This window comes from Pantherophis guttatus, chromosome 5 (assembly GCF_059756535.1).
Source record: "Pantherophis guttatus breed Tessera chromosome 5, ASM5975653v1, whole genome shotgun sequence".
Taxonomy (NCBI): domain Eukaryota; kingdom Metazoa; phylum Chordata; class Lepidosauria; order Squamata; family Colubridae; genus Pantherophis; species Pantherophis guttatus.
This window is the reverse complement of record NC_142067.1, coordinates 37,952,103-37,974,295: the sequence shown is the minus strand read 5'-3', so window position 1 is coordinate 37,974,295 and position 22,193 is coordinate 37,952,103. Positions and strand designations below refer to the sequence as shown.

At 35.9% G+C, this 22,193-nt stretch overlaps 1 protein-coding gene across 3 annotated transcripts in view; it reads right to left on the bottom strand.

The window, feature by feature from the left end:
- Positions 1-22,193, bottom strand: part of EPHA3 (EPH receptor A3) — a 211,484-nt gene that overhangs the window by 62,506 nt on the left and 126,785 nt on the right. For all 3 annotated transcript variants that reach the window (XM_034413524.3, XM_034413534.3, XM_034413541.3), the window contains exons 4-5: positions 4,148-4,303; positions 1,361-1,693 (exon numbers count right to left, since the gene is read on the bottom strand). In XM_034413524.3, coding sequence (XP_034269415.1) covers positions 1,361-1,693; positions 4,148-4,303 — 489 coding nt within the window. The remainder of the gene's footprint in view (positions 1-1,360; positions 1,694-4,147; positions 4,304-22,193) is intronic.

Sequence of the window (22,193 nt, the reverse complement as noted above, 5' to 3'; positions counted from 1 at the left end):
ACTAGACAGGCATAATAGAAAATGAAATTTTATAAGCTTTAGAACATATTGCTAACAACAAAGCTGCATGAGTTGATTAAATACCAGATGTATTCTTTAAAAGCTTGCAAGATAATGCAGTTAAAACGCTATAAGCAGTGCCAAAGAACTGGAAAAGATTAGTTTATAATCCTGTAACATAAATTGCAGTGCTAAAGTATGTTCAAACTACCAAATAATTGCACTTATCTCATATAAAACAGTACTTAGAATTAGAATTGGTAGACACACAAGCTGAACTCAGAAAAGGCAGAAGTAAATGCTGCATTGGTAATACTACTGGATAATGGGAAAGACAATGGAATTTCAGAAGAATGTCTATTTTTGCATTATTAATTATATTAAAGCTGTCCTTCAACTGTGCAGATTATAACAAAGTCTACTTACCCTAAATCATAGGTTATTGTGATCAATTGAAACACAATAAGAAACAATGAAATGGTTTGGAATTGGGAAATGAAACTGTCCAAATGTGCAACAGGAAATGCAAATTGGTGGACAAAAGAAAAAATATATTTTATGTTCCTAAATTCAAAAATTCTTAACTTGGCTATGAATAAATAAACTTTTGTTACTTAGGAGAAAATATATCATAGATCAAGTCTTTCTCCCATGCCTGAGGCTTTACACTGATAACGAAGCTAAAGCAAAGACTGAAGATCTTAATGCTTGGGGGTGGGGGAGTGGGTGGGAATTAACTAAAAAAAATTAGTCAGTTAACGTAATACTCTTAGTGATGAAATATGAAATAATATTAATGAAATATAAAAATAACAATTCAAAGATGTAATTATTAACAGACATTCCTGACGAAATAGCGATCGAATGACGTGAGTAGCAAACACAAGTTTCATTCCATGGTCAAATTTTTCTTTTACAAATGCTAAATGTATCCCTTGATCAGCCTTCCTAAAACTTAGTTTACAGTATATTAACCATTCTTGCTACTATTCTTCCAATCTGTTCAAGTTTATCATGATCCTCCAGATCAAGTCAGAACTTGGCACATATTTGAGATGCCATGACAGTAATGAAGTAGAAAACTACTTTCCATTATTTAGAAACTATGCTTATATTGATGGAATTGGAAATTAGGTTTGCCTTTTTTGTAGCAACATTATTGCTGACTCACATTCTACTGATAATCAGCTATAATGCTAAGATCCCTTCCTTCCAGATAACTACAATTCTATTTGCTTGAATTTTTTTTTTTTAAAGGTGTTTTGAAGGTTGAGTAAAAGAAGATGTTAAGCACAGGGATAGGAACACTGAAAGTTCTATCATTCTTTTGTGATAGCAAAATAACCATTTCTGTACTCACCTGCTTGATTGGTTGTAATGCTGACTGCAGCAAATTGTCTTGGGATGGTACTTAAATCAGATACTCCATTAACAGCATCTATCTCAAAAGTGTAATTTGTATGAGCCAAGAGATCCACTACAGTCACAGTCGTATTGGAGAGTCCCATCTGACGAGGAAGAAATCTTACTATATTGCTACATGGTTCACAGAGCTTGCTGGTTCCACATTTCTTGCATACAATGTTGAAAGTGACATCCTTTCTGCCCCCTGTGTCCAAAGGCCAGCTCCAATCTAGGATAACTGAGGTTTCATTGATATTAGAAATAACATTTCTGGGAGCAGAAGGTGGTCCTATATGGGAGGAGAATGAAAATAAGTATTATTTATCCTGTTTGAATTCTGTTCAAGAAATAGTCATTCAAGCACACATTTAACAGTTGTCACTGACATATGGTTTTATGATCTATCTTATATCTCTTAAACAGAGGTGAGGAACTGTGGCTCCTGTATGACTTGTGGACTTCCACTCCCGGAATTCCTGAGCCAGTATGGTTGGCTCAAAAATTCTGGGAATTAAAGTCCACAAGTTATAAAAGGGCCATAGTTCCCCATCCCTGTCCTAAAAAAATATTATATATTATATATTCTCTCACATACTTTTAAGACAGGGGACTGGATCCTGCACGCAGGGTGCTTAGATCTGGCCAGTGGGACCGCCCTGGAAACAGCCAGCAAAAACGGAGCTTGGGAAAACTATGTACGGCCCTCCCAAACTCCGTTTTCGCTGGCAGAGGGTTGCAGGACGCCATCGCAGCTAAAAACAGAGCTTGGAAACCAGCTTTTACTCGGGCCTCCACAGGCGTTCCTGACATGAGTGACATCGGGCTGGCTATGCCCACCCTGGCCACACACCCATCCCCCCGAGGTCAAACAAAAACAAAACCTGATGCGGCCTCAATAAAATCAAGTTTGACATTCCTACTTTAAGAGATATCAACCAATTTTGTAACACATATGTATGCTAATGTCTATCTTTAATCCCTCTTTCCAAATTAACTAATATTCAGGATATTACTATGAATAAATTCAGCAGCACTAAAAGGCAATAAAAACATTTGGTACCACTATATAAAGCACTTTATTAAGAAATTAACCAAACCAGTAAGATTATGCACTGTCTTAATGCTTTACTTTCATTATCCAGCTGATGCAATGTGCCATAGCAACTGAGGAATTAGAGGCCACATATTCAGGCCTGTGAAGTATCAAAGTTGGGGTGAGGGTCAATCCTGTTTTACTAACTGCCATTATGGGTTAAGTGACTACCAACAAGCTGTTTGTGTGCTTGTGGACCATGGGAAGGAGTTGACCAATAAAATGCATATGGCACCGTTGCTTCAATTCAGTAATTTAAAAAAGGTTGCTTTTTTCATTGATTTGATTCAGTGGTGGAATCAGTCAAACTATGTGAGTCCAATCATCCATCAAAGCTTTGTACAGTCTTAATAAAAAGCAGGCCTTAAGTCTAGGTATTCAAGTTCTTAATACATAGCCCTAGGTTAATGTTAGTCTTCCACAACAGCCAACTGTATATCTGAATTTCCAAGAGTGAATGAGAATTGTCACACCCAGAAATAGGGTTAATTAACCAAATTGGAAATCATATTTCCATATGATTGGAAATAATTCTAATATAACATTGTACTAAAATTAACATTATGCTACTGTGCATAATAATGATAATGCAATAAAAGTAGTAATGATAAGAATGGTGGTATACCATACAGGCACAATGTACAGTGTTATAATAAAATTGTGCCTTTTTCAATTTTTTTTTTAACTATAAAAAACTAAAGTAGAAATACAGATTAAAGATATGTCTATATTGTTGTTTATATTGCAGAAAAAATTATCTCTGGGCCAAACTGATCCTACACTAGTGTTTTGAGGCTCTGGATTTACTTGCTTCTACCCATGCTTCTGATTATTGCAAATTGGCACAAGTCTGGTATCTTTCTTTTAACATTATTATTATTATTATTATTATTATTATTATTATTATTATTATTATTATTATTATTATTATTATTATTATTATTATTATTATTATTATTATTAACTTTATGTTGGTGCCTATTTGCCCATAGCGACTCAAGGCAGCTTACAGAATATAAAAACTACATTTAAAAACAGTAAAACTAATAAAAAATCAAATAAATTAATGTAATAAAATCACCCCACCTCACACCTCCCTCCCCGGCGACAGCCGATCACACGATCCATTTAATGGGCTCCATCCCGCTCTGGGTTCCCCAGGCTCACTGGCAGAACCAGGTCTTCAGCGCCTTCCAGAAGAGAATTAGAGTGGGGCCGTTCTAATCTCTGGGGGAATGATGTTTCAGAGAGAGGGAGCCATTACCAAGAAGGCCCTTCTTCTGGGTCCCACCAGGCGTATCTCCCTCGGGGATGGGACCTGCAGCATTCCCTTAGCTGAATACCTGCTTAGTTTTCCAATTGGTATGAACTTTTGTTTCATCCCCTCCAGATTCCAGAGTTCAAGTCTTTGGTTTGTGTTCCTTTCTCTTTCTCTCTTCATAATAGAATGCAAAATTTGTCTTCCAGAAATTTGCATTTTTGTGTTTAAAAATTATTCTTCACCCCTTTTCCCAAACCAGCAATCATAACAATATCTAGTCATGATTAGTCTGGAAACACTAATAACATGGAAATATTCTAAAGTGCATGCCTAGACAACCAACAACATGTAAGGACAGGTTTCAGGATCATCATAATGAGGTTACTCACTTGTGCAAGCCATTGATGGAACATCTCCTTCAGATCGAAAGTAGTTCTTCTCACACTTGCAGTTTGTAGAACCTTCCACATTTGTTGAACTATGAGGTGGGCATTTGGCGCATTTAACATTACCAGCAAAGGCTTTATAAAAACCTGGTCGGCAAGCTGTAAAAGAACAGTAATTGCTTACAATTTTTTCATATTAAAGTTTCATTATTCCTTGCCAGGCAGGGAAAAGATATTTCACCTGAAAACTAAAAGTCAATATTTACAAACAACATATCTGAAAAAAAGATAGTTTGCCTTGGTCTTAGTGTATCAAAGTATATTCCCTTTATGACTTTGCCTAACTCTAAGCAAAGTATATTAATTCTAAATTATATTCGGTAGAATTGGCAAAAATCAGGGCCTTAATTTAAGCCTTCCTTTATTCCTTTCTCTTTTTTTCTTAATCAATGCTAAAGTTTCAGATTTCATTTACATTGCACATGCTTTGCATGCATAAAAAAATCATGGTTGCTATCTTGGATATTTTCAATCTCATTAATCTCTGCCATTTTCCAGGGGGGTTATGAATTATTGTCTAAACCAATATAGGCACTCTTGCTACAGTACCGACTTAGAAGAACTTTGCATAAAACAGGTATTTATGTTAGGAATATAACAGGTCTAGAATATGCAAATTATAACTATTTCTTGTTCAGTAAATTGTCCAGACTAAGAAATGTCAGATTAACTAGCAGACCTCTATAAAGTCCCTGCATCCATGAAGTGTCACCCCATTAAAGTGGGCTTGATCAAGAAAAAGGTACTGCAGGAATTACTTTCAAGAATCCATCTTATTCAGCAATATCACCTTCTTTTTCTAGTTTAAAATAACATGAAACTACAGAATTCCACTCTTTTGAAGAAGATTCCTTTCCAGTTGCACTGCTGACTTTTGGTTTTCTTGCATTTTGAGACAGAGACAAGTCGAAATTATCATAGTTTTAAAAGAAACGGAAAAGTCTCATATATTCTCAGGCTCACTTAGCATGTCTGCATATCTATCACTATTATTATTTTGATCCTTGCTCTATCTATAAATAATTGAAGTTATTTTGTCAATAAAAATTATCTGATCCTATCTTATTTTATAGGGAAAATTATTACTTCTCAAATAAAATATGGATTATATTTGTAATGCTATTCCAGAAACACAAATATTTCCTAGCTTGCAATCTTTCAAATTTACTAAGTATAGTTAGTCAACTATTTGAATAAAGCAGTGTAACTTGTTGTAGTGTAGGTCAGCATCCAAATTAAATAAATAAAGCAAACAAATACATACAGTATCTACATACATAGGGGTTTAAACTGAAATATAACATTTTCATTTGTTGAATATTGACATTTGAGAACTCTCACTTATTCTCCATTTCTGTGCTGGGAAAATTAAAACAATGTGAAACAGAAGCGAAATGAGGTAGGCAGAAAAAGATATAACATTTAACTAGGGAATATGATACTTATAACTGCTAATAATTGCACCATTACTAAAGAATGTGTCCAATTGAAGGGGGGGAAAAATTCTACATTTTCAAATTGCTTTGATTTCTATGTTCTGTAGTGGTCCTTGAGAATGAATTCAACTCTCTAGCAAAGTTTAATGTTTGCAGATGATCCAGCATACTTTGGTTTGATCTTAGTATATGCAAGCAAGCCATAGTAACCATAACAAAATGTGAATAATGAAATGTTCATATAATTCTGAAAATAAGCAAAAGCACAATGAGCTTTTTCTGGTCAAAATTAAATTATCTCTCAGTATATGATTCTTGCACTTACAGACTGCTGCGGATAGTGTCTTAGCTTGTATAATCTGTTAGTGACAAACTCCAGGAGGTGGTGTTTCATTAACATTGGCATGCTCCTTTAGTCTTTTTCATTGCCCAGACTGAGTCAAAACCACCTCACATCATGTTAATACAAAGTGAAAAGTGAGAATGACATAATCTGCAAGTAACTGCATGCCTCTATACTTCATTAGAATACAGTATTTATAATGGGTAAATCCTGGGGATGGGCATACAGCCACAGTGGCTGGACATCTGCCATTACCTCTTCTCAAATGACCATAAACTCTCTTTTATTTATTAACTGAATTACGTATCCTGAGATAACAGCTAATTTTACTGGCTTCAGTTCGAGTGTACCTCTCACACTAATTCTTCAATATTAAAAAAAAAAGGACCATCAAAACCATTTTTCCGATCTACAAAATATATTTAATCACATACAGAAATACACATACACACACACATCCTTCCTTTAGTGTCTTTTAGTCTAGAGACTAATAGATATATCAAAATGGAGATATTTCCAGAAAGAAAGAGCTCCCACTTTAATGTTAATCGTAAGTACCATGAAGCTTCAACCTTCATTAATCCCAAAGTTTTTTCCACTATTAGCAGAAGTACCAGTAAATCATGGCCTTTTCAACTGTGGCCTATTCAGACTGTAACTCCCGTCTAAGCATCTTCAAGTTTAGCCCGATTTGTGATTTTAATGGACAACAAAATCCTTTTTATCCTATCAACCTTAAATGTTAACATTTTAAGAGATAGTCTTTACTTGTTTTATATTAGACCATGTTAAAATTTCCACAGGATGGAGGTTGCCTTCCCCTCAAACATGAGGGGAATTTGTATTGTATAATCTTACAAGCTCCTCAAAACTCTTCTGAGGATTGAAAGGGTCACAATAATAACTGTATATTTATGAATGCCCACCTAAAGACAAAAGCAGAATGCAAGAACCAGGAAGCCAAGTGATTGCAGTTAATGAAGACAAGGGAAGTATATAATAAGAAACATCACTACAAAGCCAGATTATTCTGTTTATTGTCTCTAGAGGCAAAAACTTTGCAATCTCTTTGTGTTTTCTGCATCGCTAAGTTACGGTGCTATAAAGATAGCAATTATGAAGCAAATGAGCTAGTTAGAAGCCTGCTGTCCCAGCAAGCCTTAGTGGAAGAGTCTGATTTGTATCTCTTCTCCCCATCCTGTCTGTCTTACAAGTCTTCTGCCTTTGTATGTCAAAGTGAAAATAAGATCATTCAGTGCTACAATTCTCAGGAGGGGGAAAAAAATAAAGCCATTAATTACATTGTAAATTAAATCCTGGAAAGTGAATGGCGTGAAAAGGTGGCCACATGATTCTCTTTTCTGAACATCATGAAGGATAAGGGAAAGATGGTTACCTTTATCATGAAACATATTTCTTCTCAAGAAGAGGGATAATGGATTTTTAAAATTATCTTTGATTACAGAGCCATATTATCTTTCTGTATATAAAGTATATTTTAGATACGGTATAGAGTATATTTAGATTCAAAGAAAAAGGCTAAGATGTATGTATATTGATTTTTATTATTTTTTAAAAGGAACTATGAAATACAGCTTTTGGTTGTTTCTATAGGTAGTCCTTGAATTATGACTCAGCTGTTTGAAAATAAGACAGTGTTGAACAAGGAACTTATGATTGATCCTCAAAGCTACAGCATCGTGGTAACATGAACAAAATTCAGGTGCTTAGTAACAAACTCATATTTGCAACTAGTTGCAGCAACCTGTGGTCATCTGATTGCCAATTGTACTCTTCCCTGTCAACTTTCCCCAAGCAAAGTCAATGAAAACCAGCAAGGTAAGTCACAAGTTGGTAGGCTTTTCTTCCTTCACACGCATTGTGCCCTCCTTTGCCCCTTTATGCACAACTGTCCACATTTTATTTTTCTAGCCTCCCTGTACTTGCACACACAAATACATGCTTCCTACTCCCTCTTTCCTCAGTCTCAGCCTCCCTTCAAACACACACATAATGCATGTCCTACCTTTTACTATGGCTTCCTTCAATCACATGTATGCCTCACCCTATTTTCCTCACCTCCCTGAAATCACGTGTACCTGTGCATCTATTCCATGATCTTTTTGAGGTCATGCCATGCAAAGTTCTGTCTTTACTATGCAGCCTGCGCTAGGCGTCCTAGACTCTCTCCCAATGGAACCCACATGCCCCTTACTTAGATCTCACTTCCCACTTAATGACCCACACATCTTGGGTTACCAGAACAATTGGGACTGCCATTGCTAATTTATGCAATTTATGTGACATCATATTAGAAATAGCAAAGTTGTGTCCCAATTGCAATTTCATTAGATGATTACCTGTATGTATGTATGTACGTATGTATGTATGTGTGTATGTGTATGTATATATATATATATATATATATATATATATATATATATATATATATATATATATATATATATATATATATATATATATAAATCCTAATTTATATTAGGCAACTAAGCAGCAGAATTATAACATGTGTTATACCTATTGCTAATCTCCTAAAATTTCTTCGTTCTCATTTCACAATAGTCAAGATTTCTAAACCATGATTTGTTAAACAAACTATGTAAGATTGGATCACTTCTTTCACCTTAATGAAAACCACATCATATTAAGTCATGATATATTTTAAATACAGGAGGGTCGAAAAAAGTCACAATGAACATTTTGATTTAAAAAATATCAAATACAGATATCATATTAATGTTTATTCAGAAAATTCCACTGAATTTAAAATTCATCTCTCATATTAATGAGATTGCTTGCAGTACCAATTTCTGAAATAATTTCTATTAGAGAAGAATTAATTGTTGGCAATATTTTTTAAAAAATAATACAGTGAAAGGATTTATAACCAGATTTAAGTTTGCCAACATCTTATTTGAAAAGAAATAGAAGAATAAATTTATCACTGTTTTGAAATTTTAGTAACATGGAGATGTGACAAAAATCTTAGACTGAAATGTGGTCTTAAAGATGATGCCATTTTGTCAGAATCATGGAATATACAACTGTGTGCACAATATTAAATGTATTGTCATTTAATTGAGATAAGAACACTGTCCTAAGGGCACTGACATACTTTGTCTTCCTGGCAATAATTCCTCTTGTTTTCCAGTTACTACAGTTACAATTTCCAATTACTGTAGCTGCTGCTTCCCCCCAGCCCTCCAAATCCCTCCTTAAGTATATATAATAAGGAAACAATAGAAGGAAATATAGGATCATTTTGACCATGATGTCTATTGTTTACTAAGCATAAGAACTGAAAACATTCAATCCCTGCACATTGAACTGCTATAAACTTCTCCTTAAGTATTGTATTTCTACTCAGAACATTAAGAATGGAGTTCCTGCTAGATCATACCACATGCTTCATTTGACAAATAAACAGCTATGTTGACCTTGCACAAATAAGTTAATGCGGAATAGTTAATTCAGGAAGTTATTTTGTTTATCTTGCAGTATTCCATATCTGTTAGTGTATAAAGCACTAAAAAACTAAAAGGCTACTGTTTATGAAGGGTGCATTTCAGAAGTATAATGCATATTACGGTACATTAAAAGAAAATTATAAAATGGATTTATTTGTATAAAACTCTTCAGAAATATACCACATTTTATAATTTTGGAATACAAATAATAAATAAAACAGTGATTTTTCCATGAATATTACATGACATTTAACCAAGGATTAAGTTATGACTGGCATCATCTGAACCTGAATTACATTAGCATGATATTCTTACTATATACCAGAGATGGGCTTCAGCAGGTTCTGACCAGTTTTGGAGAACCGGTAGCGGAAATTTTGAGTAGTTCGGAGAACTAGTAATAAAAATTCTGACTGGCCCCACCCACATCTATTCTCTGCCTCCCAAATCCCAGCTGATCAGGAGGAAATGGGGATTTTGCAGTAACTTTCCCCTGTAGGGGGGTGAAAATGGAGATTTTACAGTATCCTTCCAGTGCCATGCCTACCAAGTCACGTCCACCGAGTCATGCCACGCCCACTAAGCCACACCATGCCCACTAAGCCACGCCCACAGAACCAGTAGAAAAAAGTTTTGAAACCCATCACTGCTATATACTCTACATACTTGGTATATACTTGGTAAAATAAAAATTGACCTCAATTTTTCAGCAAGGAAAGGAAGGATGGAAGGATGGATGGAAGGAAGGAATGGAGGAAGAAATATGAAAATTGAACAGGATAGATGGAGATAAAGAGATAGCCAAAACATGAAACTGAGAAACAGTAAACCTTTTCCTCAGGCTGTTTGGAATATTGCTTCCAAACAGCAATATTCCTGTGGGAAACAAATGTTACTGAAAATAACTTTATGAAGGCTATTCAGCAGCCTCTATCCTCTGTAAAGTCAAACTGCATTGTTAATGGATATATTGCTGCTTATAGGCACAGTCTGCAACATGAAGCTTTCATATATACTGTACATGCAGGCTTCCAAAACACCTTGAACTCTCATTAGTGAAGCACACAAGGGCTTCCTGTTGCAGACATCTGCACTTTACACAGTGACAGCTGATATTTACATACATCACAACACAGCTTTACAAATGGATCGTGCTTTCTACTGCTGGAATGCTCAGCTGAGTGTAGAAAGATAGTGTTTAAAAAGGACTTTCTATTACCAAGAATGTGATTTGATCAAAGCAGAAGCTTAGCCTATCTACCACTTTATATCCATATATAAAATGCATTCACTATTACAAGGTTTTTTTTATAGAAATTTGACTTGTGTCCACTTTCACAGAGCCAAGTTATATATCTATTTCAAATACATATGCTCAGTGGTGGGATTCAAGTAATTTAACAACCGGTTCTCTGCTCTAATGATTTCTTCCAACAACCAGTTTGCCAAACTGCTCAGAAAGTTAACAACCGGTTCTCCCGAAGTGGTGCTAACTGGCTGAATCCCACCACTGCATATGCTTCCTAAGTTCTAAATCAGTATATGAATTGGCTGATAGGAGAATCTCATGCAGTATGCAACAACTACACTGCCCATACGCCAGTCACTTCTCACTACTCTTCAGATCCCTCTCTCCTTAAAGTAGAACAATCTAAAATTGCACTGGGCTTTCCACAAGCCATGTGTGTTGAGTGAAATAAAAACTGGATTTTTCCAAAAAAAAAATTAAACAGCCCTGAAATCTATATTACTAAAATTCTCATAATGACCATTGGGTGCAACAGTGCAGTAGGAAAACAGTTTTTTAAACAAGGAACCATAACTGGGCTAACTTTCAGAATGAACCCAAAATACAGGACTGATGATTCCCAAGGAAATGAAATTTGGAAAAATTGTGGTTCCTTCAGTGCTATTGGCTACTGTTGTGCTACTGCTATGTGCAGGTGATGTTCATTTTCAGTGTTTCCTGATAGTTTCTCAGCCAAAGGATTCTTGCAATCCTTTGCAATCCTTTGTTTCTCTCCCACACAGAAGCTGCCAGTACTGGGCTGCTGGGAAGGGGAAGGGAAAGGGGAAGGGGAAGGGGAAGGGGAAGGGAAGGGAAGAGAAGGGAAGGGAGAAAGGGATTTGATATACTTTTCCTGGCCAATGTCATCCCCTACACATAACCCCCTCTAATTTATTCTGTTCCCTGCATGCATTTCCTAACCCATGTGGTGCTTCTTGCACACTACCATATACCCTGACTATGCCAGCCACTCACAGACCTCCCCTGACCCACACGTTTGGTTCACCTCAATGCATTTTTCCAATGGTGAAATCCAAATATTTTACTACCGGTTCTGTGGGCATGGCTTTGTGGGTGTGGCTTTGTGGGCATGACAGGGGAAGGATACTGAAAAATCTCCATTCCCTCCCCACTCCTGGGGGAAGGATATTGCAAAATCTCCATTCCCACACCACTTGGGAGCCAGCCAGAGGTGGCATTTGCCAGTTCTCCAAACTATTCAAAATTTCCGCTACTGGTTCTCCGAACTGCTCAAAATTTCTGCTACCGGTTCTCCAGAACCTATCAGAACCTGTTGGATTTCACCCCTGCATTTTTCCCAACTCATGCAACTCCACTGTGTCCTTTTACCTGATCCTCTTGGACACCTTCATGTATTCTTTCTGACTCGCCCACCCCACGTACCTTCCCATACCTTCATGGGATCTCTTGCAGACATCCACTGCATGCAGTCTTCTCAACCTCCACCTCCATTTTACACAATGTCCCAGACCTGCTCAACACTCATGACATAAGCAGTCAAGATATTGCAATAGAGTTTGGACTGGACAAATCAACCATCTTCACCATCAATAGGGGAACTCCCTCCCTTCCCCAAAAACTATCAAGTTGCCCTATGGAGATAACATCAAGAATCTTAATGAAGACGATCAATACCAATACTTGGGCACCTTGAACCTGACAGCATTAATGACACGATAGTCAAGAAAAAGGTTACAAGTGAATTCATCAAGTGAAGAAAATTTTAAAATCCAAAATCAGTGGAAGAAACATCATCAAGGCAATTAACACTTGGGTAAATTCCAGTCATTAGATCCAAAGATAGCATAGTGGACTGGACTCAAGCAGAACAAAAGCCCCTGATAGAAAACAGTGACAATGACTCAGGCCTTTCATCCGTGTAGAAATGTTGACAGATTTTACTTACCCAACAGCATCGGAGCACATGGAATGTATAAGAGATTTAATAAAATTCCTGCAAAAAACTGGCCTCTGGTCTATGTGTATAAAGATAGTCATGCATAAATAAATTATTAATTGCAGATTAATTTCATTATCATAGATACTTTGATCATACAGTATGATTTATCTTTTCCTATGAATTCACTGCACTATAAATGGGGAATATAGTTTTATAATTCACATATAATGGTTTATGGTTAATCTTTCTCTTATCTAATTTTAAGTATACATTTTAGTTCACCGACTTACTGTTAATAGGCTGCAATGCTGCCCTATTTTATTTGTACTTAAGCATTTTATATCTGCACAGCTACATTTTGACATATCTTGCTTTAAGCTGGTCATTAATCAAAATAAAATTATCTTTTTATATACGATACCTTTGTTGGAGAGGAAAATCTGTTTTATATCTCAACCATGAGAGAATTTCTGCCATTTACTGTGCACACATTATATTTTATACTAATCTATGACATTAACATTTTAATAAAACATTGACTGTAGTCCAGGTCAAATTATTCAACAGAAGCAGACTTTTAATTCTTGAATAACTTTTACCTACAGAAATATTAATTATGTGTACATAAAAGATAACGTCACCCTTTGGGAATAACAAAGTAGTTTTGTTCTGCATAGTAGTTTCATATTCTATTTATGTAATTTTAATGTAATTGCATTACTATACCATATAGTTTTTTTGAAAGTGGCTTTAACAATAAACATTAAAATAAAAGGTCATCCTATCAAGCAGGTAGTGGTTTAACTGTATAAGTGGCAGAAATCTTACTGCATACAGATGTAAAATTTCTTATATTTTGAACAAAACAATTAGTTTCATTGAACGTTTCAATTCAGTCATTTGTTGTAGTATACAGTTGTATAGCACAGGACAGCATATACTGTATTCTGTTTAAATGACCAAGCTTCAGAAAGTTATGCCAGGAATTATTAGCTATTCAAGATAAGAAAGAAATAGCAGTTTATAGATATCTGTTTTAATGTGGTTAAGGTATTGGAACTGGGTCTTGAGAGCCAATCAAAGCCTGTTTCTGCTACAACTTATACTTAACACAATCAAAGCAAAGGTTTTTCAATTTCCTTCCTATACTTTCTCCCCTCACAGGATTCAAATGTATCTTCCATGCTTTCTTCTTCCTCTTTCTAAACCAAACTAACATCCAGTACATCCACTTCACCATTGCCAAGTTCAATGGACAAGTCACACTTAGAAGATTCAGGCAAAGCTGAAATGTGCTCCTGTTGTTGCCTGACACATATAGTAGGAAACAAAGCATCTAATCTATGCAGAGAAAATGGTTTATTGCACCAAAACAGACATAACAAGATCTTTGATAAGTGCATTGGATCTGAAGGGGACAGGTTAGTTTGTGCTGTGCAAATTGTATATAAGGTAATACTGACATACATAAAAAGAGGAAATTAGCAGGAATTATTGTATTACCGCTTCACCAACAGCAAACTGTAACACACTTATTTGAATAGGGTGTATTTTATTAGCTATAAAAATAATATTCTTAATTTAATGTAGCTGGTAAACAGCATGTTTAAGCCTGCTCTTAAAAATACTTAAAATTTCAACAATCTAAGTCTGTTCTAAATTGACTAAACTAAAAAAAAAGAGTGCTGTGTGAGAAGCAGATTCAGTTGATTAAATATCAGTTTCATTCAATTTAATGAGAAAAGTTAAATGACTTTTAGGGCAGTGCAGGTATAGATTATAATGGGTCTTAATCGGGTTAGTAATACCCTGTTAATAAAGCAATCAGTGAGGGGAAGGAAAGGGGCAGCTTTAATCCAAACTGTTGGTCAGATTATTCTCAGCAGTCATATGAACCCGGTACACTTAGTCAACAATGGATAGTGTCACTGCCCTTCCTAGGCAATTCTCTAAAGGGAAAAAAAGGCAAAGTTAGCAAGCAATTACAAAGTGCTCTGTTACAAAAGAGTAATTACATTAGTCATAAAATTTGCTTTCAAAATTCTGATTGCCTGTAGAATTTAGTCTTGTCCATCACTGCCTGGCTGGCAATGGGAAAAGAGCACTGATCTAATAAATCCTTACTACTGCTCTTCTGGTGTAATATTAATGGGACATTGGGCAGAATGCCCTAAATGTGTAGACATGCTGTATCTCTTAAAATGGAAGCCTTTGACCTGGTTAGCATGAATATCTGCTGGCAAATTCAATAGTATGGAGCTATGGCTGGATTATTGACCAATTAGGTTAAGTGTGGGGTTTATAAATGAAGTGGGTGTCCTTGGTACTTGTGTCATCTCAATATAGATTAATTAGCTGCTATAGACCTAGAAGTTATATTTGCACAGCATAAGTTTAGTCAATGTTAACCTGATTTGCTATTTATAGTTTATTTATTCATCAAGTGTATATAGACACTCATCTCCCTGGAGGCAACTCTGGGCAGCAAACATCAAATAAAAACAAGTAAAAACCAAAATATAAAATACAAAAATCATATAATGAGATATCATAACAGCTAGAAATTCAAACCATGATGCCAACATATTCAGAAGTCTCCCTGAAAACTTGCACTTAGGTGATAGGAAAACTGGAGGCTCAAAGAATACATTGATGTTTGATTGTCTCCATTGTTAGCTTTACATAATACAATTTTTCCTGTAAGAGTTTAAGGCAACCAGCATCATACTCCCCAATTCCAATTTTATCTTGACATCACCTGTAAAGTAGGTTTTCATGCAAGATTGTACCCAATGGCTTTAAGCTGAGTGAGAATTATCTCAATAGTTCTAGACCTCACTCTAAGTGTATATATTCATCATACTATCTGCAGTATTTTTGTCTAAAAAGATAGCAGCATCTGTCTTGCCCCAGATGCTAAATACAATTAGGCCTGGATAGGACTTCTGTGAGATTAGCAGGGAATAGTCTCCATTAGGCTAGACTAAGAATTTAAAAGAAATAACACAGACTGAAGAAGAATGGCAAACCACCTACAAACATTCTCCAGTAAAACTGCATATGTTTCATTAGTCATCAGAAACTGAGCTTACTCAAGAACATTTTTTTAAAGGAATACCGTCTTTAAAATTGGAAGCCAGTGATTATGCTGAACTTTTAAAGTTTGTCAAGTACGCTGAAGAATAATTGTTTTTATTTTTAGAACATTTGAGAAAGAATGTATCCCTCCATGCTAGGTGGATAAAGAAAAATATTATTTTTTGAGTGTATCATTTTTGCCTAAAATAAGGTAGATGCTCCTGTATTTAAAAACAGTTATAAATCCTTCCCTCAGTAAACATTTCTATTACTAATCACATTGCTTTCATGAAAATATATTTCTGATAATTCAATCACTCCATAAGCATAGTAACAATGTGGACTTGAAAATTGAAGTTTTTAAACATAGTATGTTTATACTACATGATAATAGAATAAGTGAAGTGTTTCAATTGGCAAGTGAAGGTTGTTTTTATTATTAGATACAGTCACAATGTATTAGTAGAATAACATATTAAATCATATCTAATGTGAAATGATGTCTCACTGATAGCATGTTGCTGCCACTATAATTTATTCTAGACATCACACTGTCAAATCAAGGCAGTTTTCCATAGATCTGGCACTGGACAAACTCTCGTGCCAAAGCAACTGATTAAGAACTCTTATGCCCACCTGGTGCCGTTAAAAATGTGACATAATGAGCTTTCATTGATTACCATTCTGTAATGACCTGAACACTTAATCTAATTTGGCTCTTTTCCTGCTGAAATCTTCAATCACCTAAAGAAAGCACAGTCAGCAATACAGGCATAAAAGCACAAACTGGATGGTTTAACACTGAAGTTTTTCTTAAAGACTATGTTTATAGTCTATAACCTATAAATCTATGTTTATAGTCTTTAGAATCTTTATGACAGATAGCAGTGTACCTTGAAATAATTTTCACCTGGGAAAGTATACATGGTGGGATGTCCACTGAAAATGGATGTCTCTGTACTGAGTATTTTCCCCTTTGCATTGTAAAATATTCAAATCTAGAGACCATGAGTTTTAGTTCTGCCTTAGGCACAAAGTCAAATGGGCCACTTACTCTCTCTTAGTCCTAGAAAGCAGGCAATGGTAAACCACTTCCAAAATCTTACTGAGAAAATTTCAGGTATTTGTCAAAGCAGTCACCAAGAATCAAAAATTCTGCCAAAACCTCAAAGGCACAAAATATTATATTGACTGGAGTGTAATCCTAAAAGCATTTAGAGAGAAATTATTGTAGAAATAGTGTATTTGGTTCCAGATGACTTATGCATCAATGTAGGTGAATATAAAATTGTATTTTAATTCATTCCAATTAGGACATACATTTTCAAAGGATAAATACATCATCTGTAAGGAAAGATATTGTAGAAATCACATGAATTATACGAGGAGGCAGGCATAATTAGGACTGTAAAGGGCAAAGGGAAATGTGATAGGATTGCATAGACAGGCTATTGTGGAAAAGGTGGTACTGCTAAACAATTATGCCAGTTAAAATTATGAAAAAAATCAGGAATGTTTATATTCATAAATCATTAGTTGGAAACATTTTAAATATTGCTGATTTTAAAAACTGAATATTTGATTTTTAAAATATATCCTATACTGTATCTGTAGAATGTAGAAATCAGTCATTCATCAAAAATGAAAGGAAGAGTCTTGCACATTTCTACTGTCACAGCAACCTAGTTGTGTTGTATAAAATGTCCTCTCAGGAAGGAACAGTTTGACACTTATTCTCTAGGTAGTGATATATTAATTGAGCTATTATAAATTATGTTTTAAGGAAGAGTGAATAACATTCATAAAAGATGTGTACTATGAAAAGGAACTACTTTTGAATAAGCTGCCCTTTATTGTGAGGGTAAATTAAAATAACAGAATTCATTGCTGGAAGTTGACAGGACAGTGGAGCTCCGGTGACAGCAAGTTTTTCCACTCACAAGAGACAACCAAATCAATCACATGGAATGCTTGAGGCTCAGCTTGGATGTCAGCAATTTGTTAGAGGTTGACTTCTAGCCACCTCCCACTTATCTCTACTGACTGTATACTAAAACTGTCATAAGGCACAAAGTGTAAACCTGTCCAAAATGCATCAAGCCTCATCTGGAACATGAATCAGTTCATTAAGAAAAGAGATATTTTCATATATCATACAAGACAGACACATGCATTGCATAAATCAGGCCAACCCTTTTCCTATTTAAGGTTGAAAGTTGGTTCCTTTTCCTCTCAGTAAATTAGAGGTTTTTAAATGGAGTAAATGATCTGTGCACATAATCTCATGCAACAATGAATTTCAAGGTTTTATATGGGTTCTTAAAAATTTCTCAAACTTAGGTATCTAACTTGCCTATAATGAATTTGGGATTTGTAATCATCTATTTATATGTTGTTGTTATTTTTCTTTGCAAGTAAGCCTCTAACTCTTCTAGTTATATCCCTAGCAACTATCTTTGTCAAGAGTAAATTAAGTAGAATGTAATTCATTTTACTTTTGAAGAACTCAGAATAACCATATATATATCTATTTTGAACTATTTATGTAATCAAATCCTTCAATTCTGGAATACTGCAATTTAAGTGTAGCATTAAATGTATAACTTCAGTGTATTCTGCAAATGTTACACAGAAGGAGTCTCATAACTTTGCTGATCAAGGGATACTGGAAGCTAAATTATATGCTATTAAAACACTTTAAGTTAAATGAAACAATAAATGAACATTAAGGATATAATGATTGTGTCCTCCACTGTATAATGGGAACTAAGTGTCTCATTTGATTATGCATTTAGCTGAATATTTACTTCCAATGTTTTGAAATATCATTAAGGAAGTTAAAGTGGCACTAAGAGAACTTTAGTATATCTTGGGAGTTTAAAACAAAAAGAATTGCCACAGAATAATAACTGGAAGCTCCCACACTGGACCAGGGCCTGAACTTCTGTTGCCACAGCTCATTAGTTAAAAACATATTTTTCTAACAGATGGGAAATGCTTTGCTTATAAAATATTTTTTGTTCTATTCTGATAACTCTATTAAGATCGCTGATGAAGGTCTCTGATACCACATCCTGAAATCTCAGAAAGATACATCATTTTGGAACACAAATAAAAAAATCCTGGTCTTTTCAAACACAAGCATATCCTTCAAAGAAATTCTATACCACAGTTACCCAACACTTCCTCTTCTTGGGGTGGAGAAGTAGCTTCCATCATCCTACTTTTCAGTTTGGGGATTTCTCTTTCTTCTAGAATCTAACATATAAAGAAGCAGTTATACCAGTTCCTCAGCAGTGTCCATGCTTCTCTTTCCTGCCCCCCTTGCCGGAAATGAAACGACAAGAATGGTGGTGGGATGATAGCTGCCATTTGCTTTAATATATTGCCCAATTAGGTGGCTGGAGAAATAAATGATTGGAACAAAGGGAGGGAGGGAGGGAGGGAGGGAGGGAGGGAGGAAGGAAGGAAGGAAGGAAGGAAGGAAGGAAGGAAGGAAGGAAGGAAGGAAGGAAGGAAGGAAGGAGTTAATTACCCATACATATTTCAATATGGAAGAATACTAGTAGACTATGTCCTATTTTTTATTCCTAAAATAATATCACAGTAAATTATACAAACTTACAATAAAGGATTTATAATAATGTTATGCTGTATTATTTTTTATAATCCTTATTCATTATTTTGTTGAAATGTAAGTGTAATGGTAATATTCTGGCAACTCACAGGCTATACGTTGAGAAGAATTTATATTTATTTGATCTTATTTGATATTATGAGTAATGACCTAACTACAGATTGAACTGTCAATTAAGCAAGCTCTTAAAAAGAATTGAAAAAATATATAGTACAATGTTATTTAAATAATACCTTGGGTGTTTAATCTAATAATAACTTAACAGTTTGTAGACCAACATTTTGCCTAGAGGCATCAAAATACAATTTAATATTAAAATCAATTAGAGTTTTTTATTTGACCTTAATATGATAGAGGAATTAATCCACTGAAATACATATACATACATTTGCAAAATTTAGGATAAACAGTGTCTTTGTGTGTGTGCATGTACATACATCGTTTAGATGCTAGAACACAAAATGCTTAGCAAAATGCTTGGTATAATTGTTATTGTATCTATTATCAACAATGTTTATAGTATATTCTTATAGAAGTAATTGACCAATTACTTCGGACAAGAATTTCTCAAATATGTGAAATTTACATGGTTATAGTAATATTTGGATTCAGCTTTTATTTATATACTACTAAAACTCTGGTTGTCAGGATTTTTACATCACAGGACAAGAATTTTGAAGCAAGGTATCTCAAATGGGCTAGTACCATGATGGCAAACCTATGGAACGCATGCTAGGAGTGGCACGCAGAGCCATCTCTCCGGGCACACGAGCAGTTGCTTGTTGCTCTTCCAGGTTCCTGCGTGGCGGCCAGGTGGTTTTCATCCCCACAAAAGTGCTGTAAATCAGAAGAGCAGCTGCCTGCTGTGTGTGCTGGGAAGATGATCTTCCAGTTTCCAGCATGTACATGTGCACCAGCCAGCTGGTCTTCGCATGTGCATGCGTGCCAGAAACAGGAAGACCAGGTACCCAGTGTGCATGCATGCGCCAGAAACTGGAAGATCATTTTCCCGGCATGTGCATGTGCACCGTGAGGCTGCTCTTCCAGTTTCCGGTACACACATGTGCACTGGCCAACTGGTGTTTCCACGTGCATGTGCGCCAGAAACCGGACAACCAGATGGCCAGTGCGCATGTGCACTGGGTGGCTGCTCTTGCAGTTTCTGGCACGTGCCGAAAAGGTTCACCAACACTGGGCTAGCATATAGAATGCATCCAAAATCCAGGGTCCAGGATTCCTTGTGGAATGAAGTTTGGGAAAATTGTAACTGTTTCATGGGTACAGGCTACTGCAAAGGCGTTGGGCTTTAGTATTTCCCAGGCAGTCTCACAATAATTCACTTTTTTCTCCACCCAGTAGCAGCCATTTACCTGCCTTCTGGGAAGGGAAGAGAAAGGAAGGAAAGGAAATTTCCAATGCTCCCTACCAGATTCCCACAATGAAACTCAATAACTAGCAGGAAGTCAAAAGTTGTTCCTGCTCCCAGGGCTTTTTTTGCCCGTAGTCATTCTGCTTGTCTGTTTAGGTAAGAAAATATCTATGAAATGTTGATCTAATATAGAACTGAACTAATCTAATATAGACTAGTTAGTTCAGAGTTCTGATACCCTAATACAGTGGTGAAATCTAAAATTTGTTACTACTGGTTCTGTGGGCGTGGCTTGGTGGGGGGATAATGTGACTGGGTGGGTGTGGCTTTTTTTTTTTTTTTACTTTTAAAACCATTTTTTCTGCAACCTCTTTGGTGAAGAGGTTATAAAAAAATGCTTTCAAAAGGCTCTGACGATCCCTGCGAGTTGCCTGATCAGCAGAGGCTTTTTAAAACAAGAGTTTCTATGTAGTGACACTGTACTTAGGAAATATCCTAGTGTTGCTGTTTCTGCTTCCATTGTGGGATGGGGGCAACGGTGACTGGATTTTATGTCATGGATTTATAGTGTCATACGCTCCAGAATCACCATGTATGAATTTCACAAATGTGAATCCCCAAGACCTAATTTGCACCCACTTGCTAAGTCCTAGGAAGTCCAACACTAATCCATCAAGATGCAAGGTTACCAAGTCGAAGTTCAAAGTCCAAGGCACAGGTCCAAAATGCATGAACAAATCCAAGGTCCAAATGTACATTCCATCATAGCACAATCCATGGTCAACCAAAACCAAAACCACAAGGACAAAGCATGCACATGGCAAGGGAATGAACAGTTGTTTCTAACAACTCCCAAATCCACTCATCCGACTAAATAGGGATTTGCCAGTGCAGTTCATCAGGAGGGACAAGACTGCTGCCTCATGAATAGTCTCATTGACCTTCATTGTGCCTGTTTCCTCTCATCCCTGCATATTCACAAGATCAGGTGAAGAAGGCAATTCCTTCTCATTCCCACTGGCCAGTTGCAGCTGTACTTCTCCACCCTGCACTTTCAGTGGGACCTCTGAATTCTCCAGCTGCAGTTGTGCCTTTCCTTTTCCTTCTTCAGCCCGCTGTTCATCTGATCAACTCTCCATTGTTCCTGGCCTCTCCAGTCCTGGCTCAGAGCCTCCAGCAACTTTCTGACTCGCCCTCCGCATCTCCCTCCAAAGTCCCTGGAGCCGGCTCTTTCTTATCATCTGAGCTAGCATCCAGGGAATCCATCACAACAATCTTACATTGATTTATATTGATTGTTTTTGTTTAGTATCCTAGTATGATTTATGTTTGATTGCTTATTTAGTATCCTATGATTATCAATGAGCATTGTATCTTATGATTTATGATTGTTATATTTTATTATGATGATCATGATTTATCACTTGTT